The sequence below is a fragment of the Melospiza georgiana genome, chromosome 8, assembly GCF_028018845.1.
Source record: "Melospiza georgiana isolate bMelGeo1 chromosome 8, bMelGeo1.pri, whole genome shotgun sequence".
Lineage (NCBI taxonomy): Eukaryota > Metazoa > Chordata > Aves > Passeriformes > Passerellidae > Melospiza > Melospiza georgiana.
Window position 1 is genome coordinate 17,952,572 of NC_080437.1, and position 23,383 is coordinate 17,975,954.

A 23,383-nucleotide genomic window follows, 5' to 3' on the forward strand; every position below is an offset into this window, starting at 1 on the left:
ACCTAGTTTTGACACTGCTGTTAGAAGTACAGGTGAGTGCATGTGAAGAACTTCCCAGAGGAAGACACCCAGACCCAAACAATTTCAAATATGGTCATGAACTTTCTCTGCTAAGTGCTGTAAGAATTAAGGGCTGCCTTAATCAGGAAAAATTCAAATTTAACTAAGACCAGAGCAGAGGCTGTGGTTCTCTGTGGGAGAGGTCTGCTGTCACAAATATTTTAAGTTACTCATGCTGCAACCAAATCATGCAGCAGATTTTTTTTTTTAACCAGCCAAGAAGAAAGTTTTCACAGTTTCAACCAAAAAAGGAACTATGTACACCTGGGGCTGTCTTCAGAGGAAACATCAGAACATTTGCATTTGAGGCCATTCACAGAACTTGTATAGAAGCACACAATAGAAGAGGTCAGAGTCATTTTTTCCCCACACAGAAGTAGGATCTGATACATTAATCCAAATACTTTGGCCATGAAAGCAGCCCACCTTAAATAGGTTCTTCCTTCACAAGAACCACGGTGACAGCAGATGGCTTACCTTTGCAACTGCTCTGATGTGCACAAATTTGACATGGCATGCAGGTGACAGTCACATCAGCTATGACTGCCATAACAGCAACCAAAGTCCAGAAATTCTGGATCTTTGTGTACCAAACTGTCTGGAACATGTTACAGCAGACTCCACAGCAAATGAGTTTAGTTTTACATCATTTTTTTTCTCCCAGTCAAGTGCTTTCTAGATATGCTGAAGTCAGTTTGAGATCAACGTATGCTTATTAAAGTGAGAAAACAGAAAACAAGCTGATTTTTTTTTTTTTTATGTAGAAACAGCAATAAAAGTCCAAAGCACTAACTCCCTTTCAGAACACCTACATAAAGCCAAAGCACAGCTTGTTTCAGCCCATGCTAACTTGCAGCACAGGTGGAGAAGGACTTTAGATCCAACTGTGAGAAGTCAGACTCCAGAGCCTTTATGCACACAACACTGGACACACTGCCTCACTTATGCCACGGAATAGAGATAAATCTTAAGCCAAGATGCAACCACAGGATTCCAGTCTTGCTGAGACTGACAAAGAACACTGTAACCCTACCTATGGCAATGCCATAAAATACCCAGGCCACCATGACTGCCCAGAGCGCTCCACCTTCATTTCAACAGAAACTATGAGAAAGTAATTCTACACACTTTTCTAGAGTTTAGGAAAATTTGGAATCAATTAAAACTCAGTACATTGGGTTTGTGTGGTCTCCAGCTCTTAATACTTCTGTGCTAGTAAGTCCTCTATATTAGTTACAAGGGGATCACCTTCAGACTGTCTGGGTTATTTTTAAGGCCACCAATGGAATTCTTCATTAATGTCTGGCTTTTCATCACAGGTAACAAAGTGATCTGCTGCCAGTATGGTTACATCTTTGATTTTAGGCCCAATGCTAAAGAATACATACTAGACTTTATTTTGGTTCTGGTATGACAGAAACAAGTCTGAAGAAAAAGATCATTCTTTTCCCTAAAATAAAATTTAAAAAGACAATTTTCCATTGATTTGGGTCAATAAACTGCAATATTTACAGGCAGTATTTTCAATATAGAAAGTTTTCATTTTCAATTTGCTTCAAAAGCAGCCACCCAAGACAACCTCAAATTCAGAAGTTGTCTGTGAGTTGCTGGTAATTTCTTCTGAATTAGGGACCGACCAACCAGGCACAGAAAAATTTGCTTGCATAACTTTCTTGTTTACAAGAGTTGGACAATTTGCTTTAGTTTGCTCTTTAAGTAAAGCACTTTACAGGTGTAAAAATACAAATAAACAGCACCACACATCTCCCTCCTCCAAGAAGAAAGCACAGCTCCTAGCTATGGTCTTACCTTCTGAAATAGCCCTCTCAACGGCTGCAAGGTAAGCATCAGGCTCATCATCATTTGTGAGTTCTTGCCACTGATCCCAGTCCTTGAAAAAGGTCAAAAAGTCATCACAGTCCGTAACACCACAGAACAGCTTGACCACTTTGCACGGGGGCCATAAAGCTTCCTGAAGGCTCTGCTGGATGTGAGGAATGTAAAAACTCTGCACCAGCTCAGCAGAAAGCAAAAGGATGATACTCCGACTCCTGCTGAACAGGTGCAGCTCCTGCTGGGAGATGGCAGAGCGCTCCTGCAGCTGGTAGCTCAGGATGCGGTGCTTTCCGACTCGCCAAGTAAAGAGGAAGAGGTTCTGCAGGTACTGGCACCATTCGGCAGCGTCACTTGCATACACAATCAGCACATCATATTCTCCAGGGGCTCCTGTACAGGTGCAAGATGATCACAAGAGAAAGGATTAAATTCAAACCATGTACTCACCCACAGCTTTGGAACAAAAAACCCCACAGCACTGTCTCTAATTCCCGTCAGAAGCTACAAAGCATTTCGAAAGAACAGTACCTCTATCTAAAGTGAGGTGTTCACTGCCACAAAGCAATTCTAAGGATGAATGAACTCCTACTTGCATCTACTCCACTAAATTTAAGTAGTTTTTTCATTCTTAAAAATGAAAAAAATTAAAATGGTCTTCCTATAAAGGAGAGCATTCCCTATGTAGTTTCAAGAGAAACAAACTACGCAGAGATTTACAGATTTAAAGCATTCTGATAAGGGAAAAAAAAGCCACAAAAACCAGACCTTCAGAACAAACTAGCTTGAAAAGGGGAGTTCACTCTCACAAGAAAAGTTAAAATCATTTTAGGCAATTATATGGTCTCTGCAATGCAACTGCAGATCATTACATGCCCAGGCAGATACCAAAAATAACAACATACCTAAAATAACAAATGAGGTCACACAACGCCTACAGGAAGTCACTATGGCCCCCGTGGTGTTAGATATTTGCTCTCTTTGCAGCAGAAAGCAAACTGCCTGAAAAGCATGCATGCAACTGAGGGAACATCAGCCCCAGTGCTTGCACCACAGCCACTCTGTCCTTCAGGCTTCAGACATTCCACAGGGCTGTGTTAGAGTCCTTCCTCAAAATTGCCATCAAAAGCTTTCCCAACCATTTTTGGAGTGACAAAAATTCCCTCCCTTTACAGGGAAAGAACTAATACAATGGTGGTGGCCATAAGACAGGCCAAAATATGCCCACCAAAGTTGACTTCTTCCACAATTCTCTAGAGACAGGTTCTACCTACAGACTCATGCATTTCAGTGCTCTGGCACAAAAACACTTAAAAATGTTAACGGCTTGCTAAGAGTAGATGCAAATTCAACTAGTGTGACATGATGCAGTGCTGTCCCACCAAGCTCAAGGAAGCTATTAAGTCTAAATTTAATTTTTCTTTTTACCAATGAAAAAGTTTACTCAAATTTGAAGTTTACAGCTCAGGTCCACGGTAAATTTCAGAGCTGAGCATTTAAAGTCTTGTTAACAAATTGTCTGCTAATTCCAGTTTGACTCTTTAAATGTCAACATTTTCATCTCCATCATGATGCAAGCAAAGGCAATTTTTTCCAATTAAAGCAAAGAGCAATGCCTAAAATTTGGCAGCCAAAAAGAGGATCTGCAGAGTGAATTTACCTGAACTGAAGATGACAGTTTTACAGTCACCTTAGAAAAATTCAACCAAAATTGCATAGACTCCAAAGAGTTGACTCTATCACCTTCCCCAGAACCTTCATTGTGAAATTAAGGCAGAAACAATGTCTAAGCTGAGGGACTCCAGCCCTAAACTACACAATTAACAGCTTTAAACAGTAGCTCAGCAGAAGTGATACAATTGAGAAGAATGGAGATGTGCTCAGTGCTTGACCAAGAGTGTTCCAGTTACCTGCATAAATAAGGAAGTCTCTAGCAGTGGAAGGATAATCTCCTACCTATGGAGAACGTGGCCAGTGCAGTGCTGACATAGTCACTAGGACAGCTGCATGTTTGGGAGTGAATACAGAACCACAGATGGAGGCTTGTAGGAGACAGCATTCCCAAAGGAGAGGATCCAGCAAATTCAAAGTGGAGTCCTCAGGATTCAAAACCTTGGGGTCTTTAACCTAAGAGTGCAGAACTGCTGTGAAATAAGATGGCTTTCACACCAGTGAGCACACCCCCATGGCCAACACATGACTGATAGTGGCTGAATACCACCAGGCAAAACCAACAGAATTACATGAGCAAAAACATGAAAACCAAGCAGAATTCAAGTTTTATTCTAGAAAGGGAGATGTACCACAGACTTCTGCTTCCACTGCCCTGGGCTGATTTACGTGCAGTACAGTGGGAAAGGACAGCACAACTGTCTGCTGAGAATGGAGCCCACGCACTGCGCCACGGCCAGATAAGCCCAACCTCAACAGATGAGGAGACCACACAATGACTCTCTGAGGTGTGCCCAAAGCTCTTAAAGTCCTACCCTGGTGCTCTCTGGCAGCAGCCCCACCTCCAGTCTCTGGAAGAATTAGTAGTGGCCTCCTGGGCACTTTTAACATTCTATAAAATGGAACAACTAATCCTGCCATTTGCCTTAGGAAGCACAATCACACAGCTTCCACAGCTCCACTTGTGAGCCAACATGCCCTTCTCCAGGCTTTCAATGGAAGTAAGCAGCTGCGCTTGGAGACTGGGTGGAAGAGCCACTGGCTTTAAACATGCCTCGCACTGCAGGGGCACTAAGTATCCGAGAATCCCTCCCTTCTCTGCTATGTAGATAAAGGATGCAAACTGGACAGACTCACTGCAAATTCCCTGCCAGAGTAGTGCAACCTTTGCATCCAGCAGGAAGGAACTTCCTCTGGTGTTCAGGAAAGGTGCTGATTTCCCAGCTAGCACTGCTCTACAAGAACACCATTCCCCTTAACAGAGCTGTACCAGCTCGTCTCAGGCCTTCTTCCCTCAGCTCCTACAGCCTTTTACACACATGCAATCAACTGAGGAACAATGCTGCTAAAACAAGAACTGAGAAATAAAATTACTGACTCCACATGTAGAGCCCAAGTAATGCTCCATGTTCATAAGCAAAAATACTGGAAGTGGGTCTTGCAGAGCTAAATAAGCTTAAGTCAGCATTGGGACTGTTTAAAAAAATCCCCAAAAATCTAGAAATAACTTCAATTGCAACATTCTCCCTTAAAAGAAGAATGACTCAGGACTCTCCTTCCTGGACAATGCTATTATTTGTCTAACCAAATAGCTGCCTTTGCAGCACTAACTACTGTTCAGTCCTCAGGGAACCATGTAAAAAGAACACAGAACATTTCAGGGAGGTTTTTCACAATTCCTCAAACATCAGAAAAACTCAGAGAATACCGTTCAAAACATAATGTATACTCTGCCTATTGTAAGCATATAGGGAAATCCTTTGGTGAACACCAAACATTTATTTTTAAACCCTACCCTTAGATAGATGGTTTGACAATGCTTTTGACAGGCTGGTTTTGGGAAAGTCTTCAATTAAAGGAAGACATATATGAACAGAATATACAACAGCAAGATGAAGAAAAATGGTTGGCTGGTGCAAGTCTATCTTTCACACTCTCAAGTGTGATCCAGTTTAAATTTTAACAATACCTTGTCACTGGATTTCTAAGCTTAGAGTATTAATAATACTTTTGCCTCTGTTTACAAAATGTTAGCACTATTAACAACACTGCAGGGCATGTTCATTTACTTCCTAGAAAATCGTAAAGGCACAGTTCTGTTGTAGTTTGCAGTGATAAACCATAACCTTTGGAATGCTTTCCAGCTGTAACTGCCTCTCCAGTGTTAAGCTGCACACTTCACTACACAGCAACGATAAACTGATGAGATTACAAACCAGTACCATAGAAATGCCTAAGACCTATAATTGAAGTGTAAGCCCCACAAATTAAACAGCACAAATACTGATACAAAGCTTTCCCTAGCTCACAAACCACACATAGAATGGAAGAGGATGAAACAATTCAGTAAAAAACACATTTGCTCAGGGCAAGCATAGAGAAGTATGCATGACCATGTCATGTCTTCACAGTCTCTCTCTGAGAAGCAAACAAATCAGGCTCATATCCAGATTATATCTGCAAGTAGTGAGGTGATAATCTTTAGGCTCAGCCCAAACATGTGATAGTGGTTTATGGCCATATCATAAGGTTCTGATTACCACGGAAATAGCTAAACAATTCTGTGGGAAGCTGGCATATCAGCTCTGGGTAAAACTACATCTTACATTATCCACTGTTATTATCTATTATTTCATTCCATAAGCCAAAAGGTTTGACCCTTTTTCAATTTACAGATCATAAACTTTGTACTTGTGGGCCCCATAACAAATATCCAGGGCTTGCAGTAATACACAACTTTTCACTGTCATCTTTCACATACCTCTCATAAGTAGACCGTGATTTCTCATTGTCCACAGACCAGGTTAAAAAACTGAGACTAAATCCTTCATTCCAACTCAGAGGACCATATGCAGTGGCAAACAATTTATCTTCATCTGCCAGAAAAAAATCCATCTCCAATTCTGACTACATAAGAAAGGCATTATGTAACCTGTTGCATTGTGATTTGTGATTCATGTGTATGGAGGATACAGAAATAATACTGTCCAAAACAACAATCCTTGATAGATGGGAATTCGCTCTTCATGAGAGACAATTGTCCATGGTATAAAGGAAACGCAACTCAAAGAGTCTTAACAATCAACTTCTTAAAAGAGAAAGCACTTCCAGGAAGTGATAGAAACTGCTGGTGGGCCATTAAGAGAAGTCCTCAGCACCTTCCACATTTCAGTATGTGAAGTGTGTGTACTTAAGTGATGTATGATGAAATAAATGCATTCTCTGCATGCATGGAATGCACAGTAATAGTGATCACATGAGACTTCTTACCTCGACTGGAACAGAAAATCTTCACTTTAAATAAAATGCTGTAAACAAGCAAAAGGAAATAACAGAATCAAAGCAGATAAAATTTCTGCAAACCAAACTCCACAGAGAGGAACAAGAGATTTGCATTGCGATACGTTAATCTAAAGTTGTTCTCTTTTTAAGGGTCTCTGTGAAATCACCTTCTTTTTATAAAGAGAAAAGCAGTTTTGCCCACAAGTCTCCTGAGGCCTCCATTTAGCTTACTTTTACCTCACAAGGAGATATGGGTCAATGAAACGCAAATGTTACTTCACACCCTGAGAATGGCACGTTTTTTCCTTTTTTAGATAAAACCCATATGCTTCCCTGCAAAGAGAGGAACTTGCAAATTGGGCATTAGCAACTCTTACACAATAGAGGCTAAACCCCTCTCCCCTTCAGTCTGCAGCTCTTATTCTAGGTAGTTTTACCTGCACATATGTCAGCTAAAACACTTTCAATTATGGCAAACCAGCTCAGCTTGGGATCCTGGGCCACTGTGGCAAGGAGCACCAAGTTATACCTCCAAAATGAAGTGGTGCTAAAGAATAAAGCAGTATTTAAGAAAAACTGACTTCTCTACGAAACATCACAGAAAAACGTGCAAGTAGTAAAGGCGGACAGGGGAAATTAACCTACAGATCACCCTCCCTCCAGAGCTCGCTGATCTGCCAAGCCGAAGCGCACTTCAGACGCAGGAGAGCTCTACCAGCAGCAGCCCTGAACTCCAGACAAGCGAAGCAAGGCGCGCTAGAAAGCGCTGCAGCCCGGCTAGGAGCGCGGGAGGCACCGCTGCTCTGAAGAGCGCCAGGGTTCCCTGAGCGCGGAGAGCGGAGCCCGCAGCAGAGCGCCAGGGGCGCGCAGAGCCGCGCAGCGGCACCGCCCCGCGGGGGAGCGGGCAGGGCTCCGCCACGCTCCGCTCGGCGCGGGGCAGCTGCGGAGAGCGGCGGCCCGCGGGAGCACAGCGCGGAGAAGCCCCGCGGCACCTACCGGGGGCCGCCATGGTCCGGGGCTCCGGGGAAGGGGCCGCTGCCCGTCCCTCACATCGGCGGCGCAGCGAGGCGGTGCCGCACCCCCCCCGGCCGCTCCCTCGCCCTCGGCGCGGCACGGGACTCGGGACTCGGGACACGGGACTCGGACACGGCCCCGGGCTCCTCCCGGCCCCGCCTCCCGCCCGCGGCGCCCCCTGCAGAGCCGGGCACCGGGCGGCCCCTGCCCGGCCGCGCGTCGCCTTTCCGGTGCTCGGCGGGACTCGGCCCCCAGCAGGGAAACTGCCCCTTCCCGCTGCTCCAATCACACATTCCCTAGGGGGCCGAGGAAAGGTTGTGTCACAGTAATAACAAGCGATACTTGCTTTATACTCATCCCTAACTTAGGTTTTGCCATGGAGCAAGGAAAATTCCAAGGGAGAAGCGAAGTTGCCCGCTACAGAATGAAGTAACTCGATGTTCTATATTTTCATTGAGAAGATGCTGCTTTCAAATGAAATTCACCCCTTTCTGTAAGACCATGCCGATGTTTGAGTACAGAGACAAAAAGCAGCAGAAAAACACCATTATTGTTAAGAGAGTAGGACTCAACTTACTAATTTTGTCACTGAAGACAAAGTAACAGATTTTGCCTAAATTATTCAGCCTATTCCTTTGCAAACTTCGAAAAAAACACTTGTAACCAGTGAGATCTTCCATTGATGCACTTCAGCACAGCAAAAGCAGACCCCTTACAACCTGGCTTCCCAGTCAAGGCAGTCAGTGAACATTCTGTATGCAGCTTAGCGCCACCACTAATGTTAGAACAGAGGTGATTTACAAGCAGAAAGGAACCAACTATTTCCCACTAATCAACTCTATCTTAGAAGTTAGTCAAACTCTCTTGTTAACTCCAAATCTTTTTTTACTCAAAACCTACTTTAAGCTTACAAACCCTGTGCCACTGCCTGTCTTCCAAAACCAAGGTGTTTGTTCTCTCAATAGGGAAGTACTAGAACAAAAAGCACTTCCTGATGATAAAGCCTCATGAGTAACTCCAGGTATGCAAAGAAGAAACTTTCCCCTTTGAATCATCCTAAAAATATACACTAGAATAAAGAACACATGGACACTGGATGGAGAAGTGTGCAAATACAGAACCAGCTTGGGATTTATGTCAAAGACAAAAGTTAACTAGTCAGAAACTAGAGTCTATAAGCCAATTATTTTACTGTAATGGAACAGCAAGTATCTTTTAAGAAGTATTTAAACAGATGGATAACCACATGTACAACTTTATGACTGTTCCACATTATTTCTCTTGTTAAGCTGTGTATTTTCCAACTTCCAGTATAAAAAGTTAAAAGTAAAATCATCTTTCTGATGTTAGATAAGAATTTCAACATGCTCTTATGAGCTTTTAAATTGTCTCTCCTTAAAGCATTGCAGTAACACAGAGAGGGAAAGCAGAGTCAGCTTCCAGGGAACCCACAGGGCTTCTCCATGTCAGTCAGTGTCACTCAGGATACTCTGCATTTTATTTAATCAATGCAAAGCCTCTTCAGCATTTAAACTTTCCAAGTCTCTAAAGGGAAATTAACGTGCCTCCACAAATGAGCTGAGTAAAATAACTGCTAGTGTGTTGTTTCAGCAACCTCCAACTAAAAACTCAGGTAGCAAATCAAGGCAAAAGCCCCTCCACACCCTACCACAGTAGGCAGGCTTAACAAATGCTTACAAACACCCTAAAGAAATAATCAAAGAAAAAAAAAAAAAAAGAGAGAAGAAATAGAGGGAGCATTTCATCCTACCTTGTCCAAAATTCACTGTACAAGCCTTTCCTCACTTCAGTTCACTGCAGCATACGAACACAGCTGCATCTGCGGCATTATTCTCAAGGGTCTGTCTTGTCCCTGTCCAAAGAAAATGACTAGGTTGCTCTTTCTGGAGCCAATGCTTTTTTTGCTAGGCACTTACAACTAGTAACAAGGAAAGGATTGAGTATGTGTTTGAATACTAATGCTACCTCTCTTCACTTTTTCTTGGTCATGGAAATGGAGTGGAATGGCCAGAGACCCCTAATGGAAATGTTCTCTTCCGAGATGAGCTGGGAAATGAGAGGCAGGAGAGCAGTGCTGCAGAAACAGACCCGGGGGTCCTGGGGGATGGCAAACTGAACATTAGCAGCAGTGCCCTGGCAGCCAGGAGGGCCAAGCCTGTCCTGGGGGGCATCAGGGACAGCACAGCCAGCTGGGCAAGGGAGGGGGTTGGCCTGCTCTGCTCTGGGGCCTCCTCACCTCAAGTGCTGGGGGCAGTTTAGTCACTGTAATATTTAAAAGATCCCATGCATAGCTCTCCCTGCAGCCTTAACAAAAGGCACGTGGCAGACAAGGGGAGGACTAAAAAGACTTGGGAGTAGGTGAGGGGAACAAAGGAGTTCACAAGCAGTAACATAAATCTCTTGAATTTGCTTGTCTTTTAGATCCCAGGATCTCCCAATACTGTCTTGAAGAATACAAGGACAAAACAGCTTTCCCTGCCAGGTCATCTGGACAGCTGCAGGCACAACACAGGGGAACCCAGAGAGCAGCACACCTTTGAAGAGAAGCTGCCACACAGCACAGGGAACAGACGAACTGGCAAAGGCCAGGCCGGAGAGGGAGATACTCATTAACCAGAGGAGAAGCAAAGTGAGCCAGTGAAGCAAACACAGTAATTTCCCTGGCTCCTCTTGGCAGTTACTTCACACAGCGGGGCTTAAAGTAACCACAGTTTACCAGCAAAAGCTGCATCTTTTCCTTTCCAATGTAGGCAAAAGCATAAAAGTTTGCTGAGCTTTGCAGATGAAGCTTGCAACTGTAGGTTACTGTAGAGGGAAACTACAAAAAACTAGGAAACATGAGTTCCTGCGAACAGTTTCTTTTCTGCAACACAGTCTCATGTTATTCCATACGCAAAAGGATTTAGTAGGAGTATTCAGTACGCTCCTGTATGGGTCCAGCTGCTTCACAGCCCATTTTCCTGAGTACCGGCGAACGCCGCTAGCAGCGCCGAGCCCTGCCCGCCGCGCTGCCCGAGCGGGGCCGGGCCGTGCCGCTGAGGGCTCTGCCAGCGCCGAGCGGGGCCGGGCCGGGCCGGGCCGTGCCGCTGAGGGCTCTGCCAGCGCCGAGCGGGGCCGGGCCGTGCCGCTGAGGGCTCTGCCAGCGCCGAGCGGGGCCGGGCCGGGCCGCTGAGGGCTCTGCCAGCGCCGAGCGGGGCCGGGCCGGGCCGCTGAGGGCTCTGCCAGCGCCGAGCGGGGCCGGGCCGGGCCGGGCCGGGCCGTGCCACTGAGGGCTCTGCCAGCGCCGAGCGGGGCCGGGCCGGGCCGCTGAGGGCTCTGCCAGCGCCGAGCGGGGCCGGGCCGGGCCGGGCCGGGCCGTGCCACTGAGGGCTCTGCCAGCGCCGAGCGGGGCCGGGCCGGGCCGCTGAGGGCTCTGCCAGCGCCGAGCGGGGCCGGGCCGGGCCGGGCCGCTAAGGACTCTGCCAGCGCCGAGGCTGGCCGCAGCTCAGCTCCCGGCTGCTTCTTCTCCCTAGAGCAACCCAACTTCTGCTCTCCAGCCTTCCCTCAACATTCTCCTTTCGGTGAATTAAAACGCATTACAAATAGGAGTAAGCTGGTGAGGCTTAAGCGGACTTAAGTTTAAGTTTTCCCGCTTCCAGAGCCGAGTGGGCACTGCCAGGTTCCCAACTCCGCTCCTGCCTTTGCACCACAGGCAGCCGTTCGGCACTGCGCGTTGCCTTGGCGCGGGCACCAACACCGAGCGGCTCCATGCCCTCACGCCCGGAGCGCAGCCTCCCACTCCCAGCCCGCGCCGCTATGGCGCCCCGGAGCGGCGCCGCGCGGGCAATTAGGCAGCGGCAGGGGCGGGGCCGCGGCGGCGCGCACACGCAGGCACGCACGTAGGCACGCACGCAGGCGTTAGCGCGTGCGCGCGCAGCACGTGTCGGCGTGTGCATCATGGCGGAGCGGCGCGCGGTGCCCAGCGACCTGTTCCCCCTCGTGCTCGCGTTCCTGCGCGAGAGCGGCTGCCAGGGCGCGGCGCGCGCCTTCGCCAAGGAGGCGGCGGCGGTGAGCGGGGAGCGGGGGACGGGCGGGCGGGACGGGACGGGACGGGACGGGCGGGGATCAGCGATTGACTGACTCTGGCTGACGCGGCCTCTCTCGCTTTAGAAGGAGCAGGACCCCAACGCGGCCTCGCTGCTGGACATCTTCACCTACTGGCTACAGTAAGTGCCCTCGCGGTGCGGGCCCCTCCGCCCGGCCCGCGCCCCGCAGGCCCCGCTCAGCCCTTCTCCCGCAGGTCTCCAGCGGCCAAGAAGAGAAAGCTGGTCCCGAACGGCGCCCAGGCCAAGAGGAAGCCGTCGGCCAGCAGCAGTGACAGCTCTAGCGAGGAGGATGAGAAACCGCCGGCCAAGAAGCCTGGTAGGTTTGTGCGCGGCCCTGTGCACGCCGGGGCTGTGTTTGGCGCTGGCTTCTCACGTGCGTTTAGAGCTCAGCTTCAGCAGCTCTTGGAAGGCCTTTCAGCAGCTATCAGGATTAGGCTTGTATTGACTGATCTCGGTTTCGGCATTCTTTTGCCCATGCTATGGAAGATAGCTTAATTTTAGTTAAGGATGATCTCTGTATCTTGCTAAAATTTAGTACAGCCGTTTGTGTCCCATGGAAGGTTTTAGCCATTCCAAAGAAGTGCCAGGCATCCGTACTCACCTGCTGCCTGTGTGAGGTTGCTACCCTTTTTCCTTTAGAGCTCGTGTACTAGAGCTACCAAAAAATACATCCCTGTGCTGCACTTTGCTGTGTGGTGAGCTGAATTTTTCTATTTTATCTGCAACTGTTCTTGTATCATTTATTAACCACTATACACAAGGTTGTGTGTGTCTAGCAGTAGATTTGCAGGAGGGAAGGAATAAATGAGAAGAGACACAGAAAAAAAATATGTCTTTGATTTAACCCATCCTAAAGCTGAATTTGAACTTATATAACTTATATCTGATTTTTATTTGATAAGGACAGTTGTAAATATAACATAAGACAAAACGATTTTTTTTTTTTTGCTCCACATTACTGAAAAGCAGTCAGTAACCAGGAAATGGATTTGGCCAAAACACATTTGGGTGTCTGGAACCTTAACACGACATTGCAGTGGTTCTCTTTGCAAGCACCTGTCTGTACTTGTTCAGCAGCTTCTTAAGCTGAGAGGTGTGCAGACCCAGCTAATATTATCTCAGTTTGAGGGGTGCTCTTTATTTGTGGGCTGTCATTTTTGGTGATAGAAAACTGCACTTTAATTTGTGTGTGACAAAGATAAATTCTAGAATGGTTTTATCTTTTTGCTTACCCATTTTAGAGCAGTCTCACACACTGCTCGAGAAACAAAGTCAGTGTTGTGAACTTCAGTCATGGTTTAATGATCTTTATGTATCCTTTAGCTCTAATACCCACTAGTGCAGGATATAGGTACATGAAAAATGTCAATTAACTTATCAATATACGCTGTCCCTTATTTGCAGCTAAAGCATCGGCTGTGCCCAAAGCAAAAGCTGCTCCTGCAGCCAAGACAGCAGAGAGCAGCAGTGAGGACTCCAGTGATGATTCAGACTCGGAGGAGGAGAAGAAGCCAGCAAAGGTTGGCTTTTCTTTCCAGCAGCCTTAATGCATGTTTGACAGTGATGAATAATAGCAAATTTAACCAACAGAATTGCATGGGATATTGAGCTCAACAGTCCTCTGAACTATGAAATGCCCATGCTGCTGCAGATACAATGCAGAAAGACATTTCTGTAGTGCAATTTGGACTGGTCCTAGGAAAAATTAATTTTTGGTCCTGCACCCTTGTTTCATATCCAAATCTGGTCCTTCTTTTATCCTAAGACTGCCAGGGCTTACTTCCTTTGCAAAGAAAGATCCGGGTCTATAAGTTTGATCTTTATATATGTATATATGTGTATGTTTAGGTAAAAAGAGGTAAGAAAAAGCTTTTTCTTGCTGCAGTCATGGTCTTAAAGTGGAGGCAAGGAAGAATGGTGGCAGGGGAGGAAGAGTGATAACATTGTACACTAGGGGAGACCAGCTAGAGTTGTCAGTATTTTCAGTCTTCAAGCTAGTGTGATCTGTAGAGGGAAGAGAACAGTGCCAGCCTCAGAGCTGCCCCATTTTAAGGAGGCAAAACTGAAGACTAATGTGCAAAGGAGGTTTCCAATGCATTTCTGGGAGGTTTTCTAGACCAGAACTGTTATCCCAGAATTTTCAGACCCTGACCACTAAGCAGATTGGTGTTTTCAAATCTAAATGGTGATGTCTGTGAAAGACAGCTGTTTCTACACTCTGTGTATGTGTCCATCTTATTAGCCTTGTTTTCTTTTCATGACTTTGAGGGTTAATCAGTTTTTCCTGCTGCTGTTTAGAAAGGTGCAAAACCTGCTGTGAAGCCAGCTGGAGCCAAAATTCAGCCTCAGAAGAAGGCAGAGAGTTCCAGTTCTGACTCAAGCAGCTCGGATGAAGGAGCACCAAAGAAGCAACCACCAAAACCAGCAACACCTAAATCAGGTACCTGTTATTGTGGATCATGAGTGAAGTACAAAATCAAAAAAGCAGAGGAGGAGTGCTGGGGACTGCACCTACATGCAAAGACATAGATATTAACATAGCAGTCTGAAAATCTGCTTTCACTGCCATTCCACTGCCATTCCACTCCAGTCTAGTCTGTTCTGGCACAGAGGTGTAGAACTGAATGCAAATAAAACATCTGGTCCTGAGCACCACACCGTTTGAATAACTGTTTTTGTTTTGCATTTGTCATTGTCTTCCCCTCAAAAAGCAGGGAAGATCTTTACTAAGCCTTTAGTTTTGGAACTTCCCATGAGCTAAAAGACACAGTTTCCAGAGAACTTTCTCTAAGGTTGCGGTAGGATAAACTAAGAGTTTTGCAGTACTACTACAAAAGCAGTACACTTAATGTGCTCTGTCGGCTTCTGTGGGTCTTTTTCCTCTGAGATACTCACTGCTCAGTGTAATTACCCTCATCTACGTAGCATGTTTTGCAATGTGCCTTTTTACTTCTCTCCAAAGGAAGTAAAGCTGCCCAGGCAGCTGCCAAAGTTGTCAATGGAAAAGCAGAAAGCAGTAGCAGCAGCAGCAGTGAAGATTCTGATGAGGAAAAGGCTCCACCAAAAAAGGTAAATTAGACTATGGGAAACTTCATGCACAGTGTAGAAGTCTGGTAACACTGGGTATTATCTTGCAGGCACAGGCTACACAGATGCTGTGCTCAATATAACTCCTACACCTGCTTCTCCTTCATATGCTGGGATTATGTGCTCTAGCATCTCTCCATGTACTGCTTTGTTCTTCCCTAATACCTCCTTGCTACTTTCTCTGCTCCTTCCTTTACAGGAAAACATCTTGTTGTGTCATAACCATATTGTGTCTCCATCATAGAAACTTGCTTTGTCCTGACTCTTTCATGTTTAGCTTGTTTAACTGTTACTTTGAGTTTTCCACTAGCAAGCATTTAAAAATGTTTCCTGCAACACAAAAATAATCATAGTTGTTTTTAATCATGTGGCAGTTGCTAAATTCCAGTCAGTCCTCTGCCTTCTGTCCAGAGGAACTCATCATTAGGGGTTCACGGAGCAGAAAACAATAGCAGAGGAGCTAGAAAGATAATGATACTCATGTGTTTCTTAAAATTTGCATTTGAGAATCTCTCTTATCTTCTTCCCTTTGTCTTGGGAGCTTGCTCTTAAGTGAGGCATGGAATTAAACAAGATCCAGTTGTCCCCACAAGATTTCTGAATTTCCTTTTTTAATGTATATTTCTTTTGATAAGGCTGTTCCCAAGAAATCACCTCTGCCAAAACCTGCAGCCGCTCAAGCATGTCCGGGGAAAACCAAACGTGCCAAGGAAAGTTCCAGCAGTGAGGACTCATCTGACAGCTCAGATGATGAAAAGCCACCTGCAAAACAAAAGCCAAAATCTGGTGCGTATAAAATACTAAATAGGGTTTTTTGTGAAGTATCCAGGGCCATTCAGTTGCAGTCCAGCCGATGGGGTAAATGGGCCTCTGATCAGTGTGGTATAATGTCTTAGGCTTCCAGTAGAGAGCTGGTCTGAGTAGAGGGTCAATCATCCAAGGTCAGTCTGACTCTCTAACCAGAGGATTTGAGAAGGCAGTGAATGAAAACAATGAAAAATTGACATATCTGATTTTTTTCTGTAAAAGTTTGCTGGCAAGCTCCCGTTCTTCTAAAAGTGCAGAGAAAACTTCTGCAGAGATGGTTGGGTGAGCTGAACCCTAAGAGGAGTAGGGTTTCTACCCTAAACTCAGTAGAAACAAGGAGGTAGCAATGGGATGGGTATAATCTTTCAAATTATAAGCTAGTGTTGGATTGTAGCTACAGTAGGGGAATAAATGGAAGTGAATAGCAAAGTGCTTTATTCTAACTACAACAAACACCTTGTGCTGTTCACATTATCATGTGGGCATCTGTGTTTCTCTTATCATGCAGAATGCTGTGTTTCTCTTCGTAGGTCCATACAGTGCTGTACCACCTCCTCAAGGAACACAGGCAAAGAAGGGCCTTGCTAAAGCTCCTGCAAAAAAGGCTGAGAGCAGTGACTCTTCAGACAGTAGTGATGAGGCAGAGCAGGTACCCTCAAAGGCAGGTATGTTGTGAGAAGGAGAGGGTGCAGAGGGAGCACTACATTGTGCCAACAAGGTTTTTGCAAGGTCTTGGCTTCCTTGAAAAAGCTGGTTTTCTTTGCTCTGTGTTGCTGTTTGCTCTTCTGGAAGCTTCTGACTAATTTGAAGGCATTCCAAACAACATTCCAAACAGAACTTGTGGATCTGAACTGTGGTCCGGTTGCATTTGCACATGCTGATTTGAAAAGTCATTGGGATCTAGTTTAGTGGGAATAAGCCAAGTTCTTGCATGGCTTCCAGTAGGCTGGCTGAGTGGCTGATGTACTGAGAATGGAGCTTTTTCACTTGTGCTGAGGTTTGGATCTTGGGACAAAGGTGTGGTGTGGATGTGGCCTATTAATTTTAAACTTGCTTTTTTAGGCAAAGCAGTAGTAGCTAAAACACCCCCTGCCCCCCAGAAGAAAGCTGTGACTACCAAGAAGGCTGAATCCAGTTCTGACAGTGACTCAGGTAATTCAAGAAATCAAGTTCTGATTCTTTTGTGTTCATGCTTTTACTGGCCAAGTTGCTCCATAGTGATGTATCTAAAAGCCTTAGTGTATGAGCTTAAAATCTTCAGAGTCTCCAGGAATAACAAGATACAAAATTGAAAACCAGCAGCCTGCAGTTCAAGGGGGAGTGTGACCATGAGACAAGACCATTGGCAAGTGTAGAAAAGTCCATATTGCTGGATGGAAAGGGCAGGCAATTGTGAATCAGGTTTCTTACAGACGTTTAATGGTTAAACTGCTCTTGAACATCTCTCTTGAGACTTTTGGGGTTTGTTATTCCATTGTTTTTGGAGAAGTATCTGAAATAAAAGTGTAATCACCATATGAAGTTCAAACTAGACTTAGAAGATGTCTCCCTTCTTCTGATGTGGCCCTAGAAATGGGAGCAGTACTTTGTCTCTTGTGTCAACCAGGTTTCAGGTTTGGTATTTCCCATGTAAGTTCCCTATGTGCTGCAATTTCCCTCTGAGTTCAAGATGCTCCTGTGGCATATCTCAGCATCTCTGGTGGCATGGCAGAGACTGGGTAGCAGCTGCCAGTCAGTCTGCAGACAGCTAGCCCTAGCACTAGGTTGTGTGACACTCCAGTGAATGTCAGCTGTTCTGTGTCTCCTGATTTTGTTACCTCATTGTCAAGTTTTTGATTGCTGTTGCTGAAGTGTTCAGCAATACTGGAATAGATCAGGTTTAATATTCCAGGTCCATGTAGCACAAACAAAGGTGTATTTGTACTCAAGAGTCTCCATTTTCAAACTGCTGCTTCCTCATCTGATAGAAGAATTAGCTAAAATGAGATACTGTGCTGTTGCTGCCTCACTTTGCATGCTTTGTCAACTTTATATCTTAATTTTTCATATGTTTTTTCTGACCCTTACCACATAGGTTCTTTTTTCAATGTTTCTTCTCCCCACATTTAACGATACTGGTACTTTCTCTAAAATTCCTTATTCAGTACCTCTTCTCCTACATTATTCTCCAAATATTTCCTTCCTTGTGCATGCATTAGTGAACAACTTAAACTGTTTCCACTTTCTCCCAACAAAGAAGATGCATGAAAAATGAATGCTGTCCCTTGACTGTTCAAGTGTTCATCAGATGCTTGCCAGTTGCCTAGTGGCTCAGCCTTGAGCCATTTTGCTTTTCACTTACCCATAAATTACATACATGTTACCACTAAAGTAACTTGCACATGAAGCCTCTTAACTTGAAGAACCTTTTTTTTGTTGTGTTTTTTTTTTAGATTCTAGCTCTGAAGATGATAAAAAGAAGGTAGGGAATAAGCTCCCTGCTAAACAACCTGTGATAAAGAATACTTCCAAACCAGCAAAAGTAATTGTCAAGCCTGGACAAGCAAAGAAAGACTCCAGTTCTTCCTCAGACAGCTCAGGTATTGGAGTGGGAGAGAAGGAGAATTTCTATCTCCATGTTGTTCTTGTTCAGACCTTTCTGTTTCTGGGCAGGGTCTGAAGATGCAGTTGGACAGGAATACCCGTTGCAATGTTGTTTCAAGCAGATGATGAAGTGTACTGTGTATCAACACTGAATCTGAGTGCTGGCCTTGTATTAAAGGAATGAGACTTAGCCTTTATTGCTCTTTTTCTTTCCATTCTAGATTCTGATAGTTCTGACAAGAAGGCAGCTCCTGTGAAGCCCACAACTAAAGCAGCAACCCCTGCAGCAAAGAAGTCTCCAGCTGCCACAAAGAAAGCACAAAGTAGCTCTGATTCAGATAGCAGCTCCAGCAGTTCTGAGGATGAGAAGAAGAAGAAGAAATGTCCTCCAGCTAAACCAGCTGGCAAAGTGGCTAAGCCACTGTCCAAACCTTCTACTCCAGCTCCCAAAGCAGACACATCTGACTCTGATAGCTCAAGCAGTGAAGAAAAGCCAGCAGGAAAACCAGCCACCAAATCTACAGGGGCAGCAAAAGCAGCTGTGGGGAAGAAGGCAGCTGCTTCTAGCAGTAGCAGCAGCTCATCAGACAGTTCCAGTGAAGAGGATGAGAAACCCAAAAAGGCAGTGAAGGGGGTGCAGAACGGTTCTAAAGCCCCTGCCTCCACAGAGAAAGCAAAAGCATCTGCAGTAGCTGCAAACAACGTGAAGTCTAAGCCAGCTGGTGGCAGCAGTAGCAGCAGTGAAAGCAGCTCTGAAGAAGAGACTGGAAAAGTCAATGGAGGTATTACCAGCAGTGTGGGAAGTGGGTCTGTCAGGCAGTGTTACTGAGCTAAGCATGAATGGAAGACTTCATGAAACAATACTCATTGTAATCTCTGTGTGTTTGTGCTATTTGGTGCAGTAGTAAGAGGGAAGGGCTAGTTTTGAATTTGGTGGGATCTTTTTTGTCTGCATTGCATGGCTGCACATTACCACATTTGTGGTAATGTGAAGTACATGTCTGTGTAGTTGTTGCCAGTTGCCATCTGTGCATGCACATGATTTAGTGACAGCAAAGCAGACTGCTGGAGGACCTTGTCTGTGTGCAGTGGGACACCACAGTTGATGCCCCGGTGCACAATTTCAATCTTTAACCCTCCAGAAGGAAAACAACTAGTGATGCACTACTGATGTGTGCAAGTGCATATGGTATGAATCCAAAACCTGGCAAATTTTGGCTAACAGAACTCTCAAGTATGCACAATCGTTCATATAGGGCTATCCTATTGCATAAAATTTTATCCATTAGGATAGGGTTAGGAGTCCTTGCTGACTCAGAATTTGTTAGTGTCTGGTACAGCAGTCTCTTTTTGTGGGTGAAGTAATGCAGACACCAGTTCTCACACCTGTGTCAACACTGGGTTTGCTTTCTGGGGAACAGAAGCCATTACTTTTCCCAACGCTGCCTTTAAAGTTCTGCTGTACATCTGACAGGTACAGTCGGGAAGAAACAGAAGAGGGAAGATGTTCAGGAGCCAGAAACACCACACAGTAAAAAAGCAAAGATCAAAGCCAAAACACCACACACAGTTCCCAAGGTGAAACGGGTGAGTGAGGGTGGACTGTGGCAGCTGGCTGAAGAGGCATCTCTGCCTTCTGAACAAGTAGAGGTTTTTCTGGGTGGTTGGGCCCACAGGATTATTTGTATTTTTGCTATCTCCTTAAGTACTCTAACCTTGTCCGGAGAACCCTAGGGAGTGCACATAACATATTATTCTGGCAAAAGCTGATTTGATATACTTGCACAGGAGCACTCCTGAGCTGTCTGATCTGAAGTGGGGAAAGAATGGTGAATCTGAGAAACACTTAAAGATTGAGGTGATGTGAATAGGGTTCTGTATTTGCAGGGCAAGGAAGGAGGTTGTTACTAAAGGAACATTGTGTGTTTGTGATTACTGTTTCTCATTTTCTTTTTCAACAGCCGTCCTCTCCATTCCGTCGCGTAAGGGAAGAAGAGATTGAGGTGGATGCCCGTGTGGCTGATAACTCATTTGAAGCAAAGGTAGGGCTAGGTGGTGCCAGAGTGGTAACAATTGGTCTCTGAAGTACCTGACTGCAGAGCAGGCTCGGTGTGCTTCTGGGGAGTGGTTTTGGTGAGACCTTCTTCCACCAGGAGGCGCATGGGAGAGCAGTGTCAGCTCCTGTGCCAATGTGCTGGGAAGTGCAGAGCATTGCCCTCACTATCTTGGGTACTGACTTGAATTTATTTTCCCCCCCTCCATCCCTCACAGAAAGGAGCAGCTGGCGACTGGGGTGAGAAAGCTAACAACATCCTGAAATACACTAAAGGCAAATCTTTCCGTCATGAGAAAACAAAGAAAAAGCGAGGCAGCTATCGTGGGGGCACTATATCAACCCAAGTCAATTCTGTCAAGTTTGAAAGTGACTGAGAATGTTGGAGTTCATAAACCATCTGCTCACCAGAACACCTGGGATGGGCATATGGACATTATGGATATCAAGCCTGCCTGGAATGCTACCTCCCCATGGCCCTTGTGGGGCAGGCAGCTCCAGCGTAGGGATGTGGGAGAATGGTTGGATGTTTCCCTGTCTTATTTCTAAATTTTAGTCTCCTAATTTGAAACCATCCTTAAGCTGGTGTTATTGGCACCACTAGGGTGGCCGCCAGGACTTATATGTTCTACAGTCTTATTTTGAAAGGCTGGCAGTGTTTTTTACTTTTGGTTTCCTGCCCATCTACTAGAAGAAAGAGAAATCATTGTCCTGTATTTTAACCTCCCATTTATTTTCCAGCCAGTTTAACTCTCATACCTTTGAAAAGGCAAGTATTGTCACTTGCCTCTGACAAGTAACTGTAAGAACAACTGATTTGAGCGCTTTGGCTGTAATCCCCAACCCCACTTGACATTTCAAGTTTACCCTTGTAGTGTAAATACCTACTTTCCTCTTCCTTGCACTCCTGTGGAGGCCACTAACCAGAGTACTTGGAGAAGCAGTCTCTAAACGTGGTTTAGTAGTTGAGTAACAGTATCGATTGCAGTTGCAAGGTGGGGGCTATTGTCAGAAAGACCAAGGTCTACAGTACTGCTGTGGCACTCCTAATAACACTTGCATTAGTGTAGCTGGGGAGTGAAGTTGTACAGAAACTTGAATGCATGGGGATTGTGAAGTTTCACTTGATAGGAAGGGAAAAGGAGACTGAGGAGATGAAGGCCTCTTAGCAAAAGGCAGAGGTGGATAAGCAGTGTTACTGTTTCAGAGGCTCTGGCTGCAGTGGCATTACTGCTTGTTCTGTCTGAACATAAAATGTGTCAGCTGGCATTTACTGCCAGCAGTGTGAGATGGAGCTTGTTAGGTGTCAAGGGGAATGTATCATTAATGCCTTAAATTTCTGAGTTAGACCACTTGGTCTTTAATCTGTTTTCCATCTGTTAAATCCTTCTTGAGAAGATAAATGCCACTTTCCCCCTAGCACTAGGGCAAACCCTGGTGCTGTAAGGTTTGAAGCATGAGCTAAAAGTGTATGTTCAGTATGGGCAGCCACAAAGAAGTTGAGAAACTTGCAGCCTAAACTGAGATTTCATGAGCAATTGACAGTGTAATGGTGTATTGAGGGGTGAGCTTGCATTCACTCAGTTGTGTGACTGCTTCGTCTGGTGCAGCTTGCATCTAGTAGAAAATATTCCCCCTCTGTTAGGTAGGTTAAGTTAACTAGTTTGAGGAGCAGTGGGTTGAGCCCACAGCCAGTATGAGGTGAATAGTGGTAGTGCATGTTTGGGAAATGGAGTAGTGGGCTGTGAAATATGCTTACCCCACATGATGAAGCTGTCAGCCACTGAGAGGTAGTGCAGGGCCTGATTTCCATGTTTCCATTCCCTCCCCAAAGGGTGCCAATGAGAAGAGCCTTGTTGTAGGAAGCTGTGTTTGTGTGCAGAGCAGTGTCACCTAATTGAGGGTTGGGATGAGACTTGATCAGCCACCCCCATGTACATGAGTGGCAACTTTTTCCAGTGAGCATTTTTCAGGACTTCCCCCAGCTTGCACAATCACTGGGGCTACAGTGCAGAGGGGCCCAGGAGACCATGGTTATTACAATAAAGTAAAGGTTAGAGGCCAAAGGAAGGTGGGAAAGAGTATTTTCTGCATGGGGATTTGAACATCATCTTTCTTGTCATTTGCCCTCTTTTTTCTGTTTATCTGGAACTTACATTTGAAACTGTTTAAAATACTTTTATGCTTTGAGGTTTTTAAAAAATGTGAGTATAAAATGTGAGAATTTAATGTGTCAGAAAATAAAGATTGCTGCCTTTGTAGTCTGAGTGGATCTGGTAGTTAAAGATATGGGATAATGGGTGGGAAAAGGGAGGGTACCAGTGCTTGGGGATAACAGCACTGTCTCTACATCTGTCTACAACTACTTGTCATCTTACTTAAATGATTGTGGACATGTAACAGACATTCAGAAGTAAAAGGTTGCCTGTGCAGCTGGCTGGTGAGTGACTGAGAAATATGGGTAAGATGCTAGAAGCTTATATCAAAAACTGAGCCTGCTCAAGTCCCTTCCTATCAGAATATCTCCTCAGGTCTTCTCAAATATTGCTACCAAATCAACTGTGTGGTAGTTGGCCATATAAGCACCAGTATATAGAAAAAAGAAAGACTAGGCATAACTAAAAAACCCTGTATAGATCTAGTTTAAATAACTGATTTGTGTCCCCTTAGATTTTTTTCCCCTGTGTGTGCAAGGAAAAGAAACTTGCCTTGTGGAGATCTTGAGTGCTGTAATGCTCACACTGCGGTTTTCTGGAAAGAGTGGTATAATGCACCACGTGCATTGGGCTCTGTGTCGCTCTGTAACCAACACTGCCACAGCCTTCCACCTTGAACGTGATGCTGTAGATGTCATGCTGTCTGAAATTCCAGCACAGAGAATGTCATT

At 45.3% G+C, this 23,383-nt stretch overlaps 2 protein-coding genes across 2 annotated transcripts in view; one reads left to right on the forward strand and one right to left on the reverse strand.

Annotated features, from left to right (window-relative positions):
• The window catches only part of PIK3AP1 (phosphoinositide-3-kinase adaptor protein 1), a 34,111-nt gene extending 26,256 nt beyond the window's left edge, over positions 1–7,855 (reverse strand). The window contains exons 1-3 of the mRNA XM_058029679.1: positions 7,562–7,855; positions 7,284–7,431; positions 1,870–2,286 (exon numbers count right to left, since the gene is read on the reverse strand). Coding sequence (XP_057885662.1) covers positions 1,870–2,286; positions 7,284–7,431; positions 7,562–7,855 — 859 coding nt within the window. The remainder of the gene's footprint in view (positions 1–1,869; positions 2,287–7,283; positions 7,432–7,561) is intronic.
• Positions 7,856–11,796: 3,941 nt separating this feature from the next.
• NOLC1 (nucleolar and coiled-body phosphoprotein 1) lies at positions 11,797–21,608 on the forward strand. Its single transcript, XM_058029594.1, has 14 exons — positions 11,797–11,928; positions 12,031–12,086; positions 12,161–12,282; positions 13,371–13,486; positions 14,265–14,406; positions 14,929–15,035; positions 15,689–15,839; positions 16,391–16,525; positions 16,923–17,012; positions 18,293–18,439; positions 18,665–19,225; positions 19,918–20,030; positions 20,405–20,485; positions 20,715–21,608. Exons 1-14 carry the CDS (start codon positions 11,818–11,820, stop codon positions 20,871–20,873), a joined length of 2,091 nt encoding a protein of 696 aa, XP_057885577.1. The 5' UTR covers positions 11,797–11,817; the 3' UTR covers positions 20,874–21,608.
• The last annotated feature ends 1,775 nt before the right edge of the window (positions 21,609–23,383 follow it).